The 14328-nt window shown below is 40.6% G+C and overlaps 1 protein-coding gene across 2 annotated transcripts; it reads left to right on the plus strand.

The window, feature by feature from the left end:
• The first annotated feature begins 1389 nt into the window (after positions 1-1389).
• LOC118394595 (cAMP-responsive element modulator-like) lies at positions 1390-13261 on the plus strand. Of its 2 annotated transcripts, XM_035787942.2 has the most exons (8): positions 1390-1544; positions 2897-3017; positions 3224-3355; positions 4038-4129; positions 4278-4420; positions 7613-7792; positions 10851-11016; positions 11370-13261. In XM_035787942.2, exons 2-8 carry the CDS (start codon positions 2901-2903, stop codon positions 11512-11514), a joined length of 975 nt encoding a protein of 324 aa, XP_035643835.2. In that variant the 5' UTR covers positions 1390-1544; positions 2897-2900; the 3' UTR covers positions 11515-13261. The 2 variants fall into 2 exon arrangements, with proteins under 2 accessions (XP_035643835.2, XP_035643839.1); XM_035787946.2 differs by lacking the exons at positions 1390-1544; positions 2897-3017; positions 3224-3355; ... (1 more) ...; positions 4278-4420; positions 7613-7792 and adding an exon at positions 8369-8703.
• Positions 13262-14328: the final 1067 nt, after the last annotated feature.

Here is a 14328-nt window from a genome sequence, read left to right on the forward strand (position 1 = left end):
AAGTAGATGTCCTAACCGACTTGTCAAAACTATAGTTCGTTAACAAGAAATTTGTGGAGTGGTTGAAAATTAGTTTTAATGAGTCCAACCTAAGTATATGTAAACTTCCGACTGCAACTGTATGCATTCTATATATTTTAGATGTTTTGGTCATCCATTTCTTTTATTTCAACAATTCCACCTAATAAACAGATTGTTGATAATTGCAGTTCTGCTTTGGCTGAAATGCCGATCTATGTAAGTTTGGAAAATTATTATTAAAAAAACGTTGCCATTTGACAAAAAACTTTCATTCAATACCCATATTATTTGTATAGCTATGTATTGAATGGTAGCCTTTATAAATATAGGCCCATTATACTGTATTTATACTGTTTGTTTTACTAGTATTTTGAGATATGCCGCTACACAAAATGTACCAATATATTTCTAGAGACAATGTACAAAATTACATTATGTAAGGATATTACGTAAAACATTTGAAGTATTTTGTTGTTATCTATGTGCAAAATGTAAAACAGTTAATTCCTGTGAGTGTTATGTTACTGTTGTACTTTCACAAGTTACATGTTTTTGTGTAGAGGTAGACTCGGTGAGATGACGTTGCAACGAACAATGTACTGAGGAAACTTGCCTTTTGCCTGAACCAGATTAAGAAAGGATAGTGTAAATGAGTCATTGTAAATAAGAATGACTTGCCTGGTTATATATATATTTTTAAATAGCCATATGCAATGTTCTCTCAATATTTTCAGCACTGAGCAAATTTCAAGTCTGTTGAGCTCAAATATATATATATATATTTTTTTACTTAAGAATGTGTTTTCTATTATTGTTTTTCTCTGGGTGTACTGATGTGTTTTATGTGTATGCAGGGCTCATTTGAGAAAGAGACCTTGCTCTCAGCATGACTCCCTGTCGAAATAAAGGTGAAATCAATAAAACATGTATACATTTCAAACCAGAGTTGTTTTCCCGTTTACAACCACTAGATAGCACATCCAGATCAAATTGAAATACTGTAAACTTTGCCTGACTACTCCAACTGAAGTTTGTGCAGCCAGGCAACTCTTGGCCTACATTACAAGTTACAACATGATCTGAAAAAAATACGATCAATGTTAAGTGTTCACTGTGCACATGGGATAGAAGGAAAATATAATGACAATGTTTAGGCTAACTCTTTAAACTTCAAAGAGTAGGTCTAAACACTATTATACTATTTTTAACTCACAGTATTGCTAGTAATATACAGTGTCAAAGGTTAATTCTAAGATTATTATTAGTGTATCCAGTGCATTGTTGTCTAACGTTAAACATGAACAGAATGATTTGCCCTCAGTCTAGCTACAGTAGCAGAGTACAGTAATCTGTGAAGCTCCTCCCATGTGTAGTGTTTTTCTGTAGTGTTCAGTTGGAGGGGACGAGTGCTTGGTCGACATTTTAGCGCTGCATCATCAGGACTGACGTGGGGACTACGTGGCTCGAGCCATCCACTCCTACCATAATTAGTGACGAGTCTGACTACGTAATTTATAACTTTGGTAAGTTATTACACTGTAGCCTACTCGCGGCACAAGCCCAGAAAAAAAGGAGCGACAAGACAGAACGTTCACGGTTTACAATGACGCATGGACAAACTTTCGATTCGCAGTCGAATCTACTTCCTGCTTGCTAGCCAGCTGAACAACTTCATGCACAGAAACAAATGCAATAGTGTTTGGCTTGCTAGCTGACATGGTATACAGTGACAATTGGCTTGCCAACCAGTGACCGTATATTATTACTTAACTTTTTTGTAACTCCCTGCTGCTAGTTAGCTGCTAGTTACATTATCTAAAGCTAACGTTATACCACCCTTAATGCTTTTCGGTGCGAGTCGCAATTTCTATCGAACAGCTGCATAGCTAAACGACGCAACTCCATTCGCGTTCTCTTTTTGAAAAGCTAACGTTAGCCAGCTACTGAAGGAAATACATTGTGGTTGTCAGCAATACCTTTTAATAAATGTACCAAATGTATATTCTTTAGGTGCTGAATATGGCTACAGATGTAGCAGAAATGTTCATATGTAACATACTAACCACTTTAGAAACAAGACTCCTCCCATTTCGAATTCAGACAGGCACATGTTTGCTCCATGGGGGGAAAGTTAAGTGAAAATATGAACCAAGGTCCAAGCAATAGCAACTGTCATATTTAACACTACATTGCATTGAATACATTAATTTGATTCACAATCACATCAACCTTTTGGTTGAACTGTGTGTTCTTGTAATGCTTGACTTGAAGGCCACTTGACTTCCCCCCACTAAACTTTATGAAGAGCTCTTGGAACTTTGATGGCATATCAGAGGAGGCTGGGGGGAGGAGCTATAGGAGGTCAGGGTTATTGTAATGGCGGGAATGGATTCTGTTCTATTTCAACCATTATAATGAGCCCGTCCTCCCATATAAGTCAGGCACCTGAGTGGCGCAGAGGTCTAAGCCACTGCATCTCAGTGCAAGAGGTGTCACTACAATCCCTGGTTCGAATCCAGGCTGTATCACATCCGGCTGTGATTGGGAGTACCATAGGGCAGAGCACAATTGGCCCGGGGTAGGCCGTCATTGTAAATAAGAATTTGTTCTTTGCCTAGTTAAATAAAATAAAAAGTGAATTTGTCCCAATACTTTTTGTCTTCTAAAATGTTGTGAATATGTACCAAAAGTGCTGTAATTCTTAACCTCATAGTCATTGTATAATTTCAAATCCAAAGTGCTGGAGCACAGAGTACAAAACAACTAAATGGTCACTGTCCCAATAATTATGGATTTTAAAATCCAACCTTAAACTTTAAAAAACCAAGCTAGGTAGACTATAATTGTACTTTGCCTAATTTCCTGACATTTCTAGTCCGATGACCATGGACACAGAGGTTGCGTCGTCAAAGCAGGAGGGACGTTTTGATGACTCTCTGTCTGATGAGGATCCAAGTCAGAGTGAATCCAACTCACCCACTGCAGTAATCACTCAGGTAGATACATCACTCTTATAATTCAGATGTGTATCGGGGTCTAAATAGCCTGGTCCCAGATCTGTTTATGTTTTTGCCAACTCCCATTACTCATTTTCAAGTCAAATATGACAATAAATGACAAGGCGTTTGCATTTCCTCAAATATTTCTCAAATATTGTTTAAATTGCTTGTAAAATAATTGAACATCTCTCGTCTTCCTCTAGGTTTCAGGAACAGGAGACTCCGCTGGCATGACAGTGGTGCAGTTACCTAGTGGGCAGACACTTCATGTTCAGGGTGTCATCCAGGCTCCTCAGGCCTCTGTCATCCAGTCACCACAGATGCAGAATGTACAGGTAGCTCCTTCCCTATTCCTATATAGTGCATTGCTTTTGACCAGTGCTCTATATAGGGAATATGTGCTATTTGGGATACAGACTCTTGTCACTATAGTCTTCTTGGCTAAATTCAGTCAAATCTGCATTGTGTTATTTTACAGAGTAGTTATTTTTCCCCATTGAAAAACCAAAGAATGGTTTTGCTTACTTGTAGCTATTGTTTCTTAGCCTGAGTGCCAGTCTGTTTGTCCCATCATGCAAAATTCTTGTCAAACATGCTTGGCTTGACAATGACACCATTGAAGTTAGCAAAAGCACAAAGTTTAACCTTCATGTGCACAGAATGTTGTATTGTGTCTGACTGTCTCTAAGACAACACACTGTCTGCTTTCATTAGACAAATCAGCACGTGATGTCACCCTAGTTGTCCTTTATTCTCTAAATTACAGAGAATCTGTCCCAAATGGCATTCTATTCCCTATATAGTGTACTACTTTTGACCAGAGCCCTGTGGGGGAATAGTGTGTCATTTCGGAAACACCCTGAGATTTCTACTATTGTCCAAATTTGTTTTCAGCACTGGGAATGACTTTTATTTTTCAGTAATCAGTAAGGTATTTTAAATGGAGGGAGGTGACCGTACACAGGGATCATATCTATGCATTACTTTCAGACTTCATAGTGTTTTTCTTTGCTCCAGATAACCTCCATAGCTGAGCTTGAAGATGGGGAGTCAACAGCCACAGACACACAGAAAAGAAGAGAGATTCTCTCAAGACGCCCATCTTATCGGTTGGTAGACATAAAAACATTGCAAATATGAAACAAACAGAAAGTAGTGCCCTATAAAGGGAGCAAGATGTAATTTGATAAACAAGCAATGACATTTCAAAGCAATCGAAGCAGAGTAGTTTATTACGTGCTTTCCTCTTTCTTTCAGTAAAATCCTCAATGAGCTATCATCAGATTCCTCCTCAATTCCGAGAATCGAGGAAGAGAAACCCGAAGATGAGGTTCCATCCTCCAGTGTGCCTGCAGTTCAAGTGCCAACTTCAATCTATCAGACCAGCAGTGGCCAATACAGTGAGTTTCATTAGGCTCTTATCAAAATTAGTGCACCATACAGGGAATAGGTTGCCATAGTTAGGACGCAACTATGGTCAAAATGTTGACGTGCACTCACTATTGTGACATTAGGGGTTCTCCCCAAATAATGTAAGAGCTGGTGATGCACGGGTTGACTCATAACCGCAGTTATATCTGAGGGGTTGGCGGGTTTATGGTTATTAAATATTGTGTGGTTGAATAAAGTGAAAACAATACCTTAAAAAATACATAAATGTATCATTTGTGTGCAAATTATATCTATAGGTTAAATTTAGGGTTTTCTTAAATTATTTTAGGCCATCTGGTATTAGTGCGTAAGCCAAACCTTTAGGGCCAAACTGAACATGTACCAATTAGACTACATGCCTATCACCAAATGCTTTTAGGAACGGGCAGAAAACGTTACCGTTGCAGAAAATGTTAACGCCGATCCACAGATGCAAATAGGACAATATTGACATTTAATTAAATAAGAGAAAAGCAGCAAAATGAAGAGTTGAAAATTAAGAGAAGGGAGGACCAGAAAAGTAATGTTTGGGAAAGATGAAGTGAAGTGGTAAAAGAGGATGATAGCAGACTATGTTATGTGTTATGATTGTGAGGCGCTATACAAATTAGACAGTCACAAGACAGGACTTCAAATAGGCCTATAGTACATCAAGGTAACTGTAACCTACTGTTTAGATGGGTTGAATGGAAACTGAAATCTGGACACTGACTGTAGGTCTATAACCTCTCACATAGCCTTTATAATAATTCCTGCAGAATTAAGCATTTCTTGCAGTAAAATTATAAACCAAATGGAGGCTAAATGTTGACTTGGAAACAGGAGTGAAGAAATAGGATTTCTTCCTTTCAGCGTCTTGAGAAAATGCTAATGCATGTATCTAGTTATAGACAAGACACCTCACAAGTCCTCAACTGGCAGCTTCATTAAATAGTACCTGCAAACACCAGTCTCAACGTCAACAGCGAAGAGGCAACTCCGGTATGCTGGCCTTCTAGGCAGAGTTGCAAGGAAAAAGCCATATCTCAGACTGGCCAATAAAAAGAAAAGATTAAGATGGGCAAAAGAACACAGGCCAGCATCCCAGAGTTGCTTCTTCACTGTTGACGTTGAGACTGGTGTTTTGCGGGTACTATTTAAGGAAGCTGCCTCGAGGCGTCTGTTTCTCAAACTGGACACTCTAATGTACTTGTCCTCTTGCTCAGTTGTGCCCCGGGGCCTCCCACTCCTCTTTCTATTCTGGTTAGGGCCAGTTTGCGTTGTTCTGTGAAGGGAGTAGTACACAGCGTTGTACGAAATCTTTAGTTTCTTGGCAATTTCTCGCATGGAATAGCCTTCATTTCTCAGACCAAGTATAGACTGACGAGTTTCAGAAGAAAGTTATTTGTTTCTGGACATTTTGAGCCTATAATCGAACCCACAAATGCTGAAGCTCCAGATACTCAACTAGTCTAAAGAAGGCTGGTTTTATTGCTTCTTTAATTAGAACAACCGTTTTCAGCTGTGCTAATATAATTGCAAAAGGGTTTTCTAATGATCAATTAGCCTTTTAAAATGATAAACTTGGATTAGCTAACACAACATGCCATTGGAACACAGGAGTGATGGTTGCTGATAATGGGCCTCTGTACGCCTATGTAGATATTCCATAAAATACAGCTGTTTCCAGCTACAATAGTCATTTACGACATTAACAATGTCTACACTGTATTTCTGATCAATTTGATGTTATTTTAATGGACAAAACATGTGCTTTTCTTTCAAAAACAAGGACATTTCTAAGTGACCCCAAACTTTTGAACGGTAGTGTATATACACTACGTGATGCTCGTCAAACATCTCATTCCAAAATCATGGGCATTAATATGGAGTTGGTCTCCCCTTTTGCTGCTATAACAGCATCGACTCTTCTGGGAAGGCTTTCCACTACATGTTGGAACATTGCTGCGGGGCCTTGCTTCCATTCAGCCACAAGAACATTAGTGAGGTTGAGCACTGATGATGGACGATTATGCCTGGCTCGCTATCGGCATTCCAATTCATCCCAAAGGTGTGGAGGTCAGGGCTCTGTGCAGGCCAGTCATGTTGTTCCACGCCGAACTCGACAAACCATTTCTCTATGGACTTCACTTTGTGCATGAGGGCATTGTCATGCTGAAACAGGAAGGGGCTTTCCCCAAACTGTTGCCACAAGGTTGGAAGCACAAAATTGTCTAGAATGTCATTGTATGCTGTAGCGTTAATATTTCCCTTCACTGGAACTAAGTGGCCTAGCCCAAACCATAAACAGCCCCAGACCATTATTCCTCCTCCACCAAACTTTACAGTTATCACTATGCATTCAGGCAGGTAGTGTTCTCCTGGCATCTGCCAAACTCAGATTTGTCTGTCGGACTGCCAGTTGGTGAAGCGTGATTCATCACTCCAGAGAATGCGTTTCCACTGCTCCAGAGTCCAGTGGTGAGCTTTACACCACTCCAGCCGACGCTTGGCATTGCGCATAGTGATCTTAGGCTTGTGTGCGGCTGCTCGGCCATGGAAACACATTTCATGAAGCTCCCAACGAACAGTTCTTGTGCTGACGTTGGAACTCGGAGTGTTGCAACCGAGAACAGACGATTTTTCAGCACTAGCCGATCCCGTTCTTAGAGAAACAGGTGTGGCTGAAATAGCCAAATCCACTAATTTGAAGGGTTGTCCACATACATTTGAGTCCAAAGCGGGACACTGGCCCTTTTCGGGGCCTCCCCCGTGCCGTACTCCACAGCACCAACTTCTGAAATGATCCTGGGGAGAACCCCGACATTCATTTCTATATCCAGTTTGTGTTATTGTGTAAGAGGTCTTAAACGGAAGATTCATTGTGGAGGCCAAATTCTCCAGGTTATAGTTGTGCATCAATAAGCCAGTGACCTTCCATAAAGTACAGTACAGTTCCTTTATTTCAAGAAAAACATCTAATCTAATGGACCAAAGCATCTCGCTTAGAAGCAGCTGATAATCAGCTATTTGTAGCAGTGGTCAGAAATGCACACTCCATTTTAGCTCTGCACATTTACTATCTATATTTTGGTCAGATAAGTTTTAATAAGATTCATACAAACATTCACAATATACCTCTGAGTAACCCATCACTTCTAAAAATGTGTGTCCCTCCTCAGTTGCCATCACCCAGGGGGGAGCCATCCAAATAACCAGCCCAGGCAGTGAGGGTCTGCAGGGCGTACAGACTCTGGCCATGTCCAACTCTGGTACACCCCAGATCCTGCAGTATGCAACCCAGGCAGGGGACTCAGGACAGCAGTTCTTTTCTGTACAAGGTGGCCAGGTGGTGATACAAGGTAGGAACAACTGTACCTAAAACAACTCCATTTTGACTCTGTTCAAAAGTAGTGCACTATGTAGGGAAAAGTGTGATTCATCAACTTATAGGTTTGCATTAATTTGGTAAATGAACAAAAGGAAGCTCTTGAGATGACTGGAGCTTGACTAGTTTGTCTCTAAAAAGTGTCAAGTTTGGTTGGTTGCCCCGGTAATGTTACTATGGAACCAGTGTTATGATTTAACAGTAGAATAGATTCAAATGATGTTAGTTGGAGTAAAGTCCACCAGAGTAATGTACACTTTTTCCCCCTGAGGGGTTTTAGTAAAACGTCAGTATTTTTATCAATCCAACAACTGGAATATTTCCCACTTTTTATTACTTTAAAACCTTTATGGCTACTTCTTTATTAGGCTGAACTTATTTACCTTATTGTTCAGAGAAATTAATCAAAAGCTTAATAATCATATATTAATAACAAGTACTAAAAGTGAATCCCCTGGGAGTGCTTCAATCAGGGTGCTCACATTAGTGTGGCTGCTGTCACTTGGGCACAATATCCTAATGTTTGTTCTACATCGCCTAGTTGCGTCATAGGGTCTAAAAATAACCAGCTAACCCTCCCTCCCCTATCTTGCTGCATTGTGTTGCTCCACTTTAGCATTTGATCCAGGAGCAGAGCAGGGGAGGGGCCTAGAGGCAGAGTGTCTTATTGACTTCAGCAGGTCCAGTGATGTCATTGTGATGTCAGTGTCCTTAATTGTAATTTTGTGCGAAGTTGATGGGTGTCCACTCCATGTAGAGAGCAGGCAGGGAGAGAGAAAGACACACAGTCAGCTAGATAAAAAGAGAGAAAGTGTGTAATACTGTGGATCCCAGATTGTTAGAGAGTAGAAGATATGGCTGTTACTGGAGATGAGACTGAATCAGGTATGTAACTATCTATGTCTGTTTTCCTTTCTCAGTATTTCTCAGTTTTATTTTTATAGCAAGTTAAATGTATCATGCTGGTAGTGATAAACAATGTGTACCTGCATTGTTGTTCAATTCAGAGATGTACTTGCATTGTTTCTGTATTTAGAGGGCTAAATACATGTTTTTTTGTGAGTAATTACTTTAAAGTTTGGATTGTTAAGTGTCTTTACAGAACTTTTAAAATGTATTCAAAAGTGTGTGTGTAGTCTACCATAGTTATTAAGTCATAGCAGTTGGCTCAGTTGGAAGCCTCAACTGTGTTTCAGAGTATTAGCAAACTGTCGTGCACTGACTAACTAATTCAGGTTAATAGGTATCTACTACAGAGGCATCCTGCCCACAGTTCTCTCTCTGAGACTTGAAAACATTACAAGAGTACTGTGTAATTACCATTCAACATTCCTATAGTGAAAAGCTAGACATTATGTTGACCGAACATGGCAGTAAGTGTTTAGTTAGCTTGCTCAACCCAGTTCCTGTCTGTCTGCTTGTCCCCTAAAACACTCAAACAGAACACTTCTCTGGAGCAGCCAGGGAGTGGGGGGAGGGGTGGCGTTGACGTCACTCCGGTTTCCTGGAACCAGATGGGGCCAGGGAAATGAGAATGCTAACTGTCGAGTGAGACTCACATTGACGTCAGCTGGGAGTCATACTGTGATTCCAGACAGAACAGAGCCCTCTGTGGGAGCAGTGAAAGAGCAGTGATCACAGCTTCAGCGCTACCAGCTTAGTCATCCACTTCGATAACGACAGGAGAGAGAAGAATTCAGCCTCATTTATATCCCTTTAGATCTGCAAGCTGTTACTTGCTCACTCTTGTGTTAAAACACGAGTGCAGTGGTGGCATTTGGGCTGTTATAAATTCATAAATGGAAAAAATAGTCAAATGTTTTGTTGTGAAAATATAGTTGTTTTGAATAAGTGTTTATTCTTGCCATATAAGGATGATAGTTTTCTCCTGTATTTACTTTGGAGTATCAGGAAATGTCAGAGAGACATTTATCAACATACTAGTGGTCAGATCAGAACCACATTCCTACACCAAGGAGCACATTGGAAATACTTTCATGTGTTCTCTTCTGTTTTTTTATACATCTATTGTGTTCTTCTAGTTTGTTTATTGACCGATAGTAGTCAGAAATGTAGATTGGGAGATGGATAAGAGGGATACAGTACGGAAAGTGAGTGGGGGAATGGAGGATCACACCGCTGCTTGGGACTGCTTTGTACTTTGACATTTTTTTCAAAGTACAAGATTTGTTTGACCCAAAAATTAATGAATCAGTAGTGAATCATCACCAAATAATGTAGGCTGAAACGTAGGCTACAGCCAGTGCTACTGTCTTTTCTCTTTCACTTGGATGGCAGTTATCTACCCAGCAACCAGAAACACGATTGTCTTAACATAGTCTGACAAAGACATGTCAAGGAGGTAGTTGTAGTAACCCCCGGACAGTATACCACAACATTCTATAGAAAGTACTACACATGATCAAGGGATAGTTTAGTGTGTAGTATAGTATTCTACAGTATACAACAGAATTCTATAGTAAACTGTAGTATTTGTTCATGTGAGTACTCAAACCACACAAAGCTAGATCTGTGCTTAGGCCTACTCTCCCTAATTTGGCACCTGTGCTGCAATCTTAAATATGTCTGTAGAAAAATAACATTTAAATGAGGTTTGGTTTGCTTAATTCACGGTCCGTTGGAATCTGGTCTTGTCTGGTTGTTTTAACAGAAAAAAACAAAACAAGTGGTCAGTTGTTGTTAGTTGTTGTGAAATGGACCCATCTACATGATTTGTGTTCAGCGTTTATGTCGAATTTATGGTCGCTTATCCACTAAGTAGATAGAAGATGAGAAATCTGTGTGATTGAAGGACTCAAGTAAAAAAATACAGCACTTAGTTTTTGCCCCAGTGAGCTAAATATAGGTAAGTGGTCAATGCAAGCGAGAATTTGTTCTCCAGTGTCCACCTTGCTTGAATAAATGACGTAATCACTTCCAATTCTGATGTCCTGTCTGTCTGTGCAAGTGATAAACTTGGTTAAAAGAAGTACTATTAAAATGAACCCTGGTGTTCTGTCTGTGTCCCCTAGCTGCCACTGGAGATATGCCAGCATACCAGCTCCGTTCGCCCACCTCGTCGGGCCTGCCCCAGGGTCTGGTGATGGCTGCGTCCCCAGGCTCCCTGTCCATGCACAATCCCCCGGTGCACACTGAGGAGGTAACACGCAAAAGGGAGGTCCGCCTCATGAAGAACAGGTGAGACAGACACAGGTTGCGTCCCAAATTGGCATCCTCTTCCCTTTATGGTGCACTACTTTTTCCCAGAAGCCCTGATCAGAAGTAGTGAACTATATAGGGAGTCGGGTGTCTTTTGGGACACATACTAGTTTTACTCTGTTACTCTGTTGCTCTGAATTTGGTCAAAACGGGAACAGATTTCTAAATCATTCATGGTCCTCATTCTCAGTTTCCTGTAGATTTTAAAGCACCCCTTTGATAATTGATTATCTATAAAGGTTGACTGGATGTTATGGGAAGTCTAAAGTGTTTTTGATTGGTGCTGAGAGCTGGGATTTCTCCCACTGTCTCTTTTACTCTGTCTTCTCTAGGGAGGCTGCAAGGGAGTGCCGCAAGAAAAAGAAAGAGTATGTCAAGTGTCTGGAGAACCGTGTGGCCGTGCTGGAAAACCAAAACAAGACCCTCATTGAGGAACTCAAAGCGCTAAAGGACATTTACTGCCACAAGAATGAGTAGCTGAGTAGCTGCTCTCAGCCTTGTGCCAGGAGAGAGAGATAGATCCTACTGAGAATGCACAGAGTGGAGTTTACAGATTGACTGCTGTAAAAAAAAAAGACTCTGGGACGAAAACTACTTTCACTGTCTTTGTTTCTCGTTTACTCCGCTTGTTTGGGCCCAGTCAATTTGATGCTGCACCGGAGGTTGTTAGGTGGCCGTAGGCTTGTGCTCTCCGGGCTGAAGTCAAGTCCTGCTCCGGACAGGACCCCTGTCTGTCCTTGTGCTTGTATGTGAATACACAAGTGACACCCAGCCGCGTTTGCTTCTGCTGTTTGCAGGGAGACAGCCAATGAGATGCTAGCCTGCAGAGGAAGAGGAAGTAGATATGCTTCCTGAAGGCACACCGCTCACCACCACATTTGAGAAGCAGAAGCTGCGAAAGAGCCTCACTATCAGCCAGCAAGTTCACATTAAGTGCACGCAGACTCAGCGGCAATCCAACCTTCCACAGCCGGACTCTGTTTGTGCTATCATGCCAACTCCTTGTTACTTTTTTATCACATTTGGCTTGACAATGAAAGCATTTGAGTTGGCAAGAGTACAACCAGATCTGGGACCAGGCTAAACCTATATATCTTTACTTGTCACTGCTAGCTACAGTTGTTCTCCTTATATTACTGTACTTCTCTGCTCACCTTGGCTGTTGTCAACATACCTTTGTTAAATCAGATGGACCTCTTCTTTCAGGACAGTGTGATGAGTAAATACACTTTCTGAAATTATTAGAGTTTTGAAATTCTATATTTGTCCTTTTGACTGTCAATCGGGGTTGTCTAATGAATTCACGTGTTACCTGAATCAATGTGTAAAACCCAGTGTCGAGGATGTGAGTATACGCCTTTCACTTGGTCTCTTTTCAAACAACACAGTTCAATTTAAAATGTCAAATTAACATGGCGTGGCCCTCGGATGAGTGTATATAAAATAATTATATATTTCTAGCCATTGGAGGAATCTTATCTCACCAAGACCATCTTGAAATGACTACTGCTTTACCACACAAAATTGCTACATTTGATGTTCACTGAATCTCTCACCAGTCGTTGTCCCCTTTGTCTGTCTCGGAACAGTGCTGTGCTGTGCCAGTGTACAGTACAAAAGAAGCACTGAAAGTGCTGATAAGCTGACGTTTGGGTATTTTGATACTCGTTATAAACGTTTTATGTGAATTAGTTGATCATAACAGATAATATATGGCCCAAATGGCCCACTATTTTCTTTATAGTGCACTACTTTTGATCTGAGTTCTATGGGCCCAGGTCAAAATTAGTGCACTAAATAGGTAATAGTGTGCCAGTTGGCATGTAAAAATAGAGTTCATGACTGCTCTGTTTGAAAGGTATGTCCATGAGAGCACAGACCTGACTATGATGATGATGTAGCTTTGTTTCTTTTCTCACACCAGTTCTGCTTGCAGTGATTTTGCAACCTCCCGCTTGCTTTGAATTTCCTGATAACCTTTCTGTTTACAGGTATATATGTCCTTTGGTATATGTCCGTTGTATGTTTTTTTGTCAGGCCAGTGGTTATACAATTCAGGTGAGATGTAAAATACATTTGATCTCAGTAAATGTTTTGGATAGAATTGAAAAGTATGTCAAACAGGTTAGCTCTTAAAACCAGATGTTCACCTCATGTGTATTGATCCCTCTTATGTTTGAAGATTGTCAAAATATACTATTTCTAATAAAATGTCCATACCACAGTATGAATTACACTGAAATGATTTGTTAGATTAAACCTCATTCAGAAAACTACACACTATATGGACTGAAGTCTGTACCACACAATGCCTTTGGGCTCACCTCTGAAATAACAAGCACAAGGATGAACAAATACTAACCAACATCATTTCTCTTCACCTCAGATACCTTTAACTCTGACATCACATTTCACAACAGAAGTGTTACACCAGACAATTTACATCTTCATGATGCTCTAACATAATTCATTACGATACTCCAGGCATCAGAAATGCATATAAGAAATAGATTTTCTCCCCTAGAGTCCCGAAGGAATATCACTGTTATAGCATTATATCACACAGACTGTCACGCCCTGATCTGTTTCACCTGTTTCTATGATTGTCTCCACCCCCTCCAGGTGTGGCTTATTTTTCCCAGTGTATTTAAGTCAACCAGCGGTTTTTTCCTGTATTCTTTTTTGCTGTTCTCCTTTTTTCTAGTCTTCCCGGTTTTGACCCTTGCCTGTTTCTGGACTCTGTACCCGCCTGCCTGACCATTCTGCCTGCCTTGACCATGAGCTTGTCTGCCACTCCGTACCTCCTGGATTCTGATCTGGTTTTGAACTTTTGCCTGTCCACGACCATTCTCTTGCCTACACCGTTGGATTATTAAGCATAGTAAGACTCCAACCATCTGCTTCCTGTGTCTGCATCTGGGTCTCGCCTTGTGCCTTGATACAGACTATCTCAAGTACAAGAACAGTTTATTGCTTTATAGTATAGCTAGGAAACAATACTGTTTTATACCTTGTTTCTGCTCTACTAACTGCACTCAAGTTTCTTGTTATTTTTAGGCCTTGAATTTATTTCTCATCTCTGGAAGTATTAGTGTGAAGGTGTAGTGCATTATTCTCTCCTGTTCAGGTCTGTGGACACTGCAGAGTGGATGGGCTGGACCTGTGAACAGAGGGGTGTTGGAATGAAACCTTAAAACAACTTGTTTTTCCTCACTGTTCTGTTGTTGTAAAGCCAATCTGTGACCCTCCACTATATTCTGTGATGTCAACACAATGTACAAGTGCCTATCT

This window comes from Oncorhynchus keta, chromosome 15 (genome assembly GCF_023373465.1).
Source record: "Oncorhynchus keta strain PuntledgeMale-10-30-2019 chromosome 15, Oket_V2, whole genome shotgun sequence".
In the NCBI taxonomy this organism is placed as follows: Eukaryota; Metazoa; Chordata; class Actinopteri; order Salmoniformes; family Salmonidae; genus Oncorhynchus; species Oncorhynchus keta.

What these genes read in the sequence shown, in the direction of transcription:
- LOC118394595 (XM_035787942.2), top strand. Translation starts at nt 2,901, where the DNA reads ATGACCATGGACACAGAGGTTGCGTCGTCAAAGCAGGAGGGACGTTTT. An exon ending in CACAGATGCAGAATGTACAG is followed by an intron (nt 3,356 to 4,037) that starts GTAGCTCCTTCC and finishes TCTTTGCTCCAG; the next exon opens with ATAACCTCCATAGCTGAGCT. An exon ending in TCAAGACGCCCATCTTATCG is followed by an intron (nt 4,130 to 4,277) that starts GTTGGTAGACAT and finishes TCTTTCTTTCAG; the next exon opens with TAAAATCCTCAATGAGCTAT.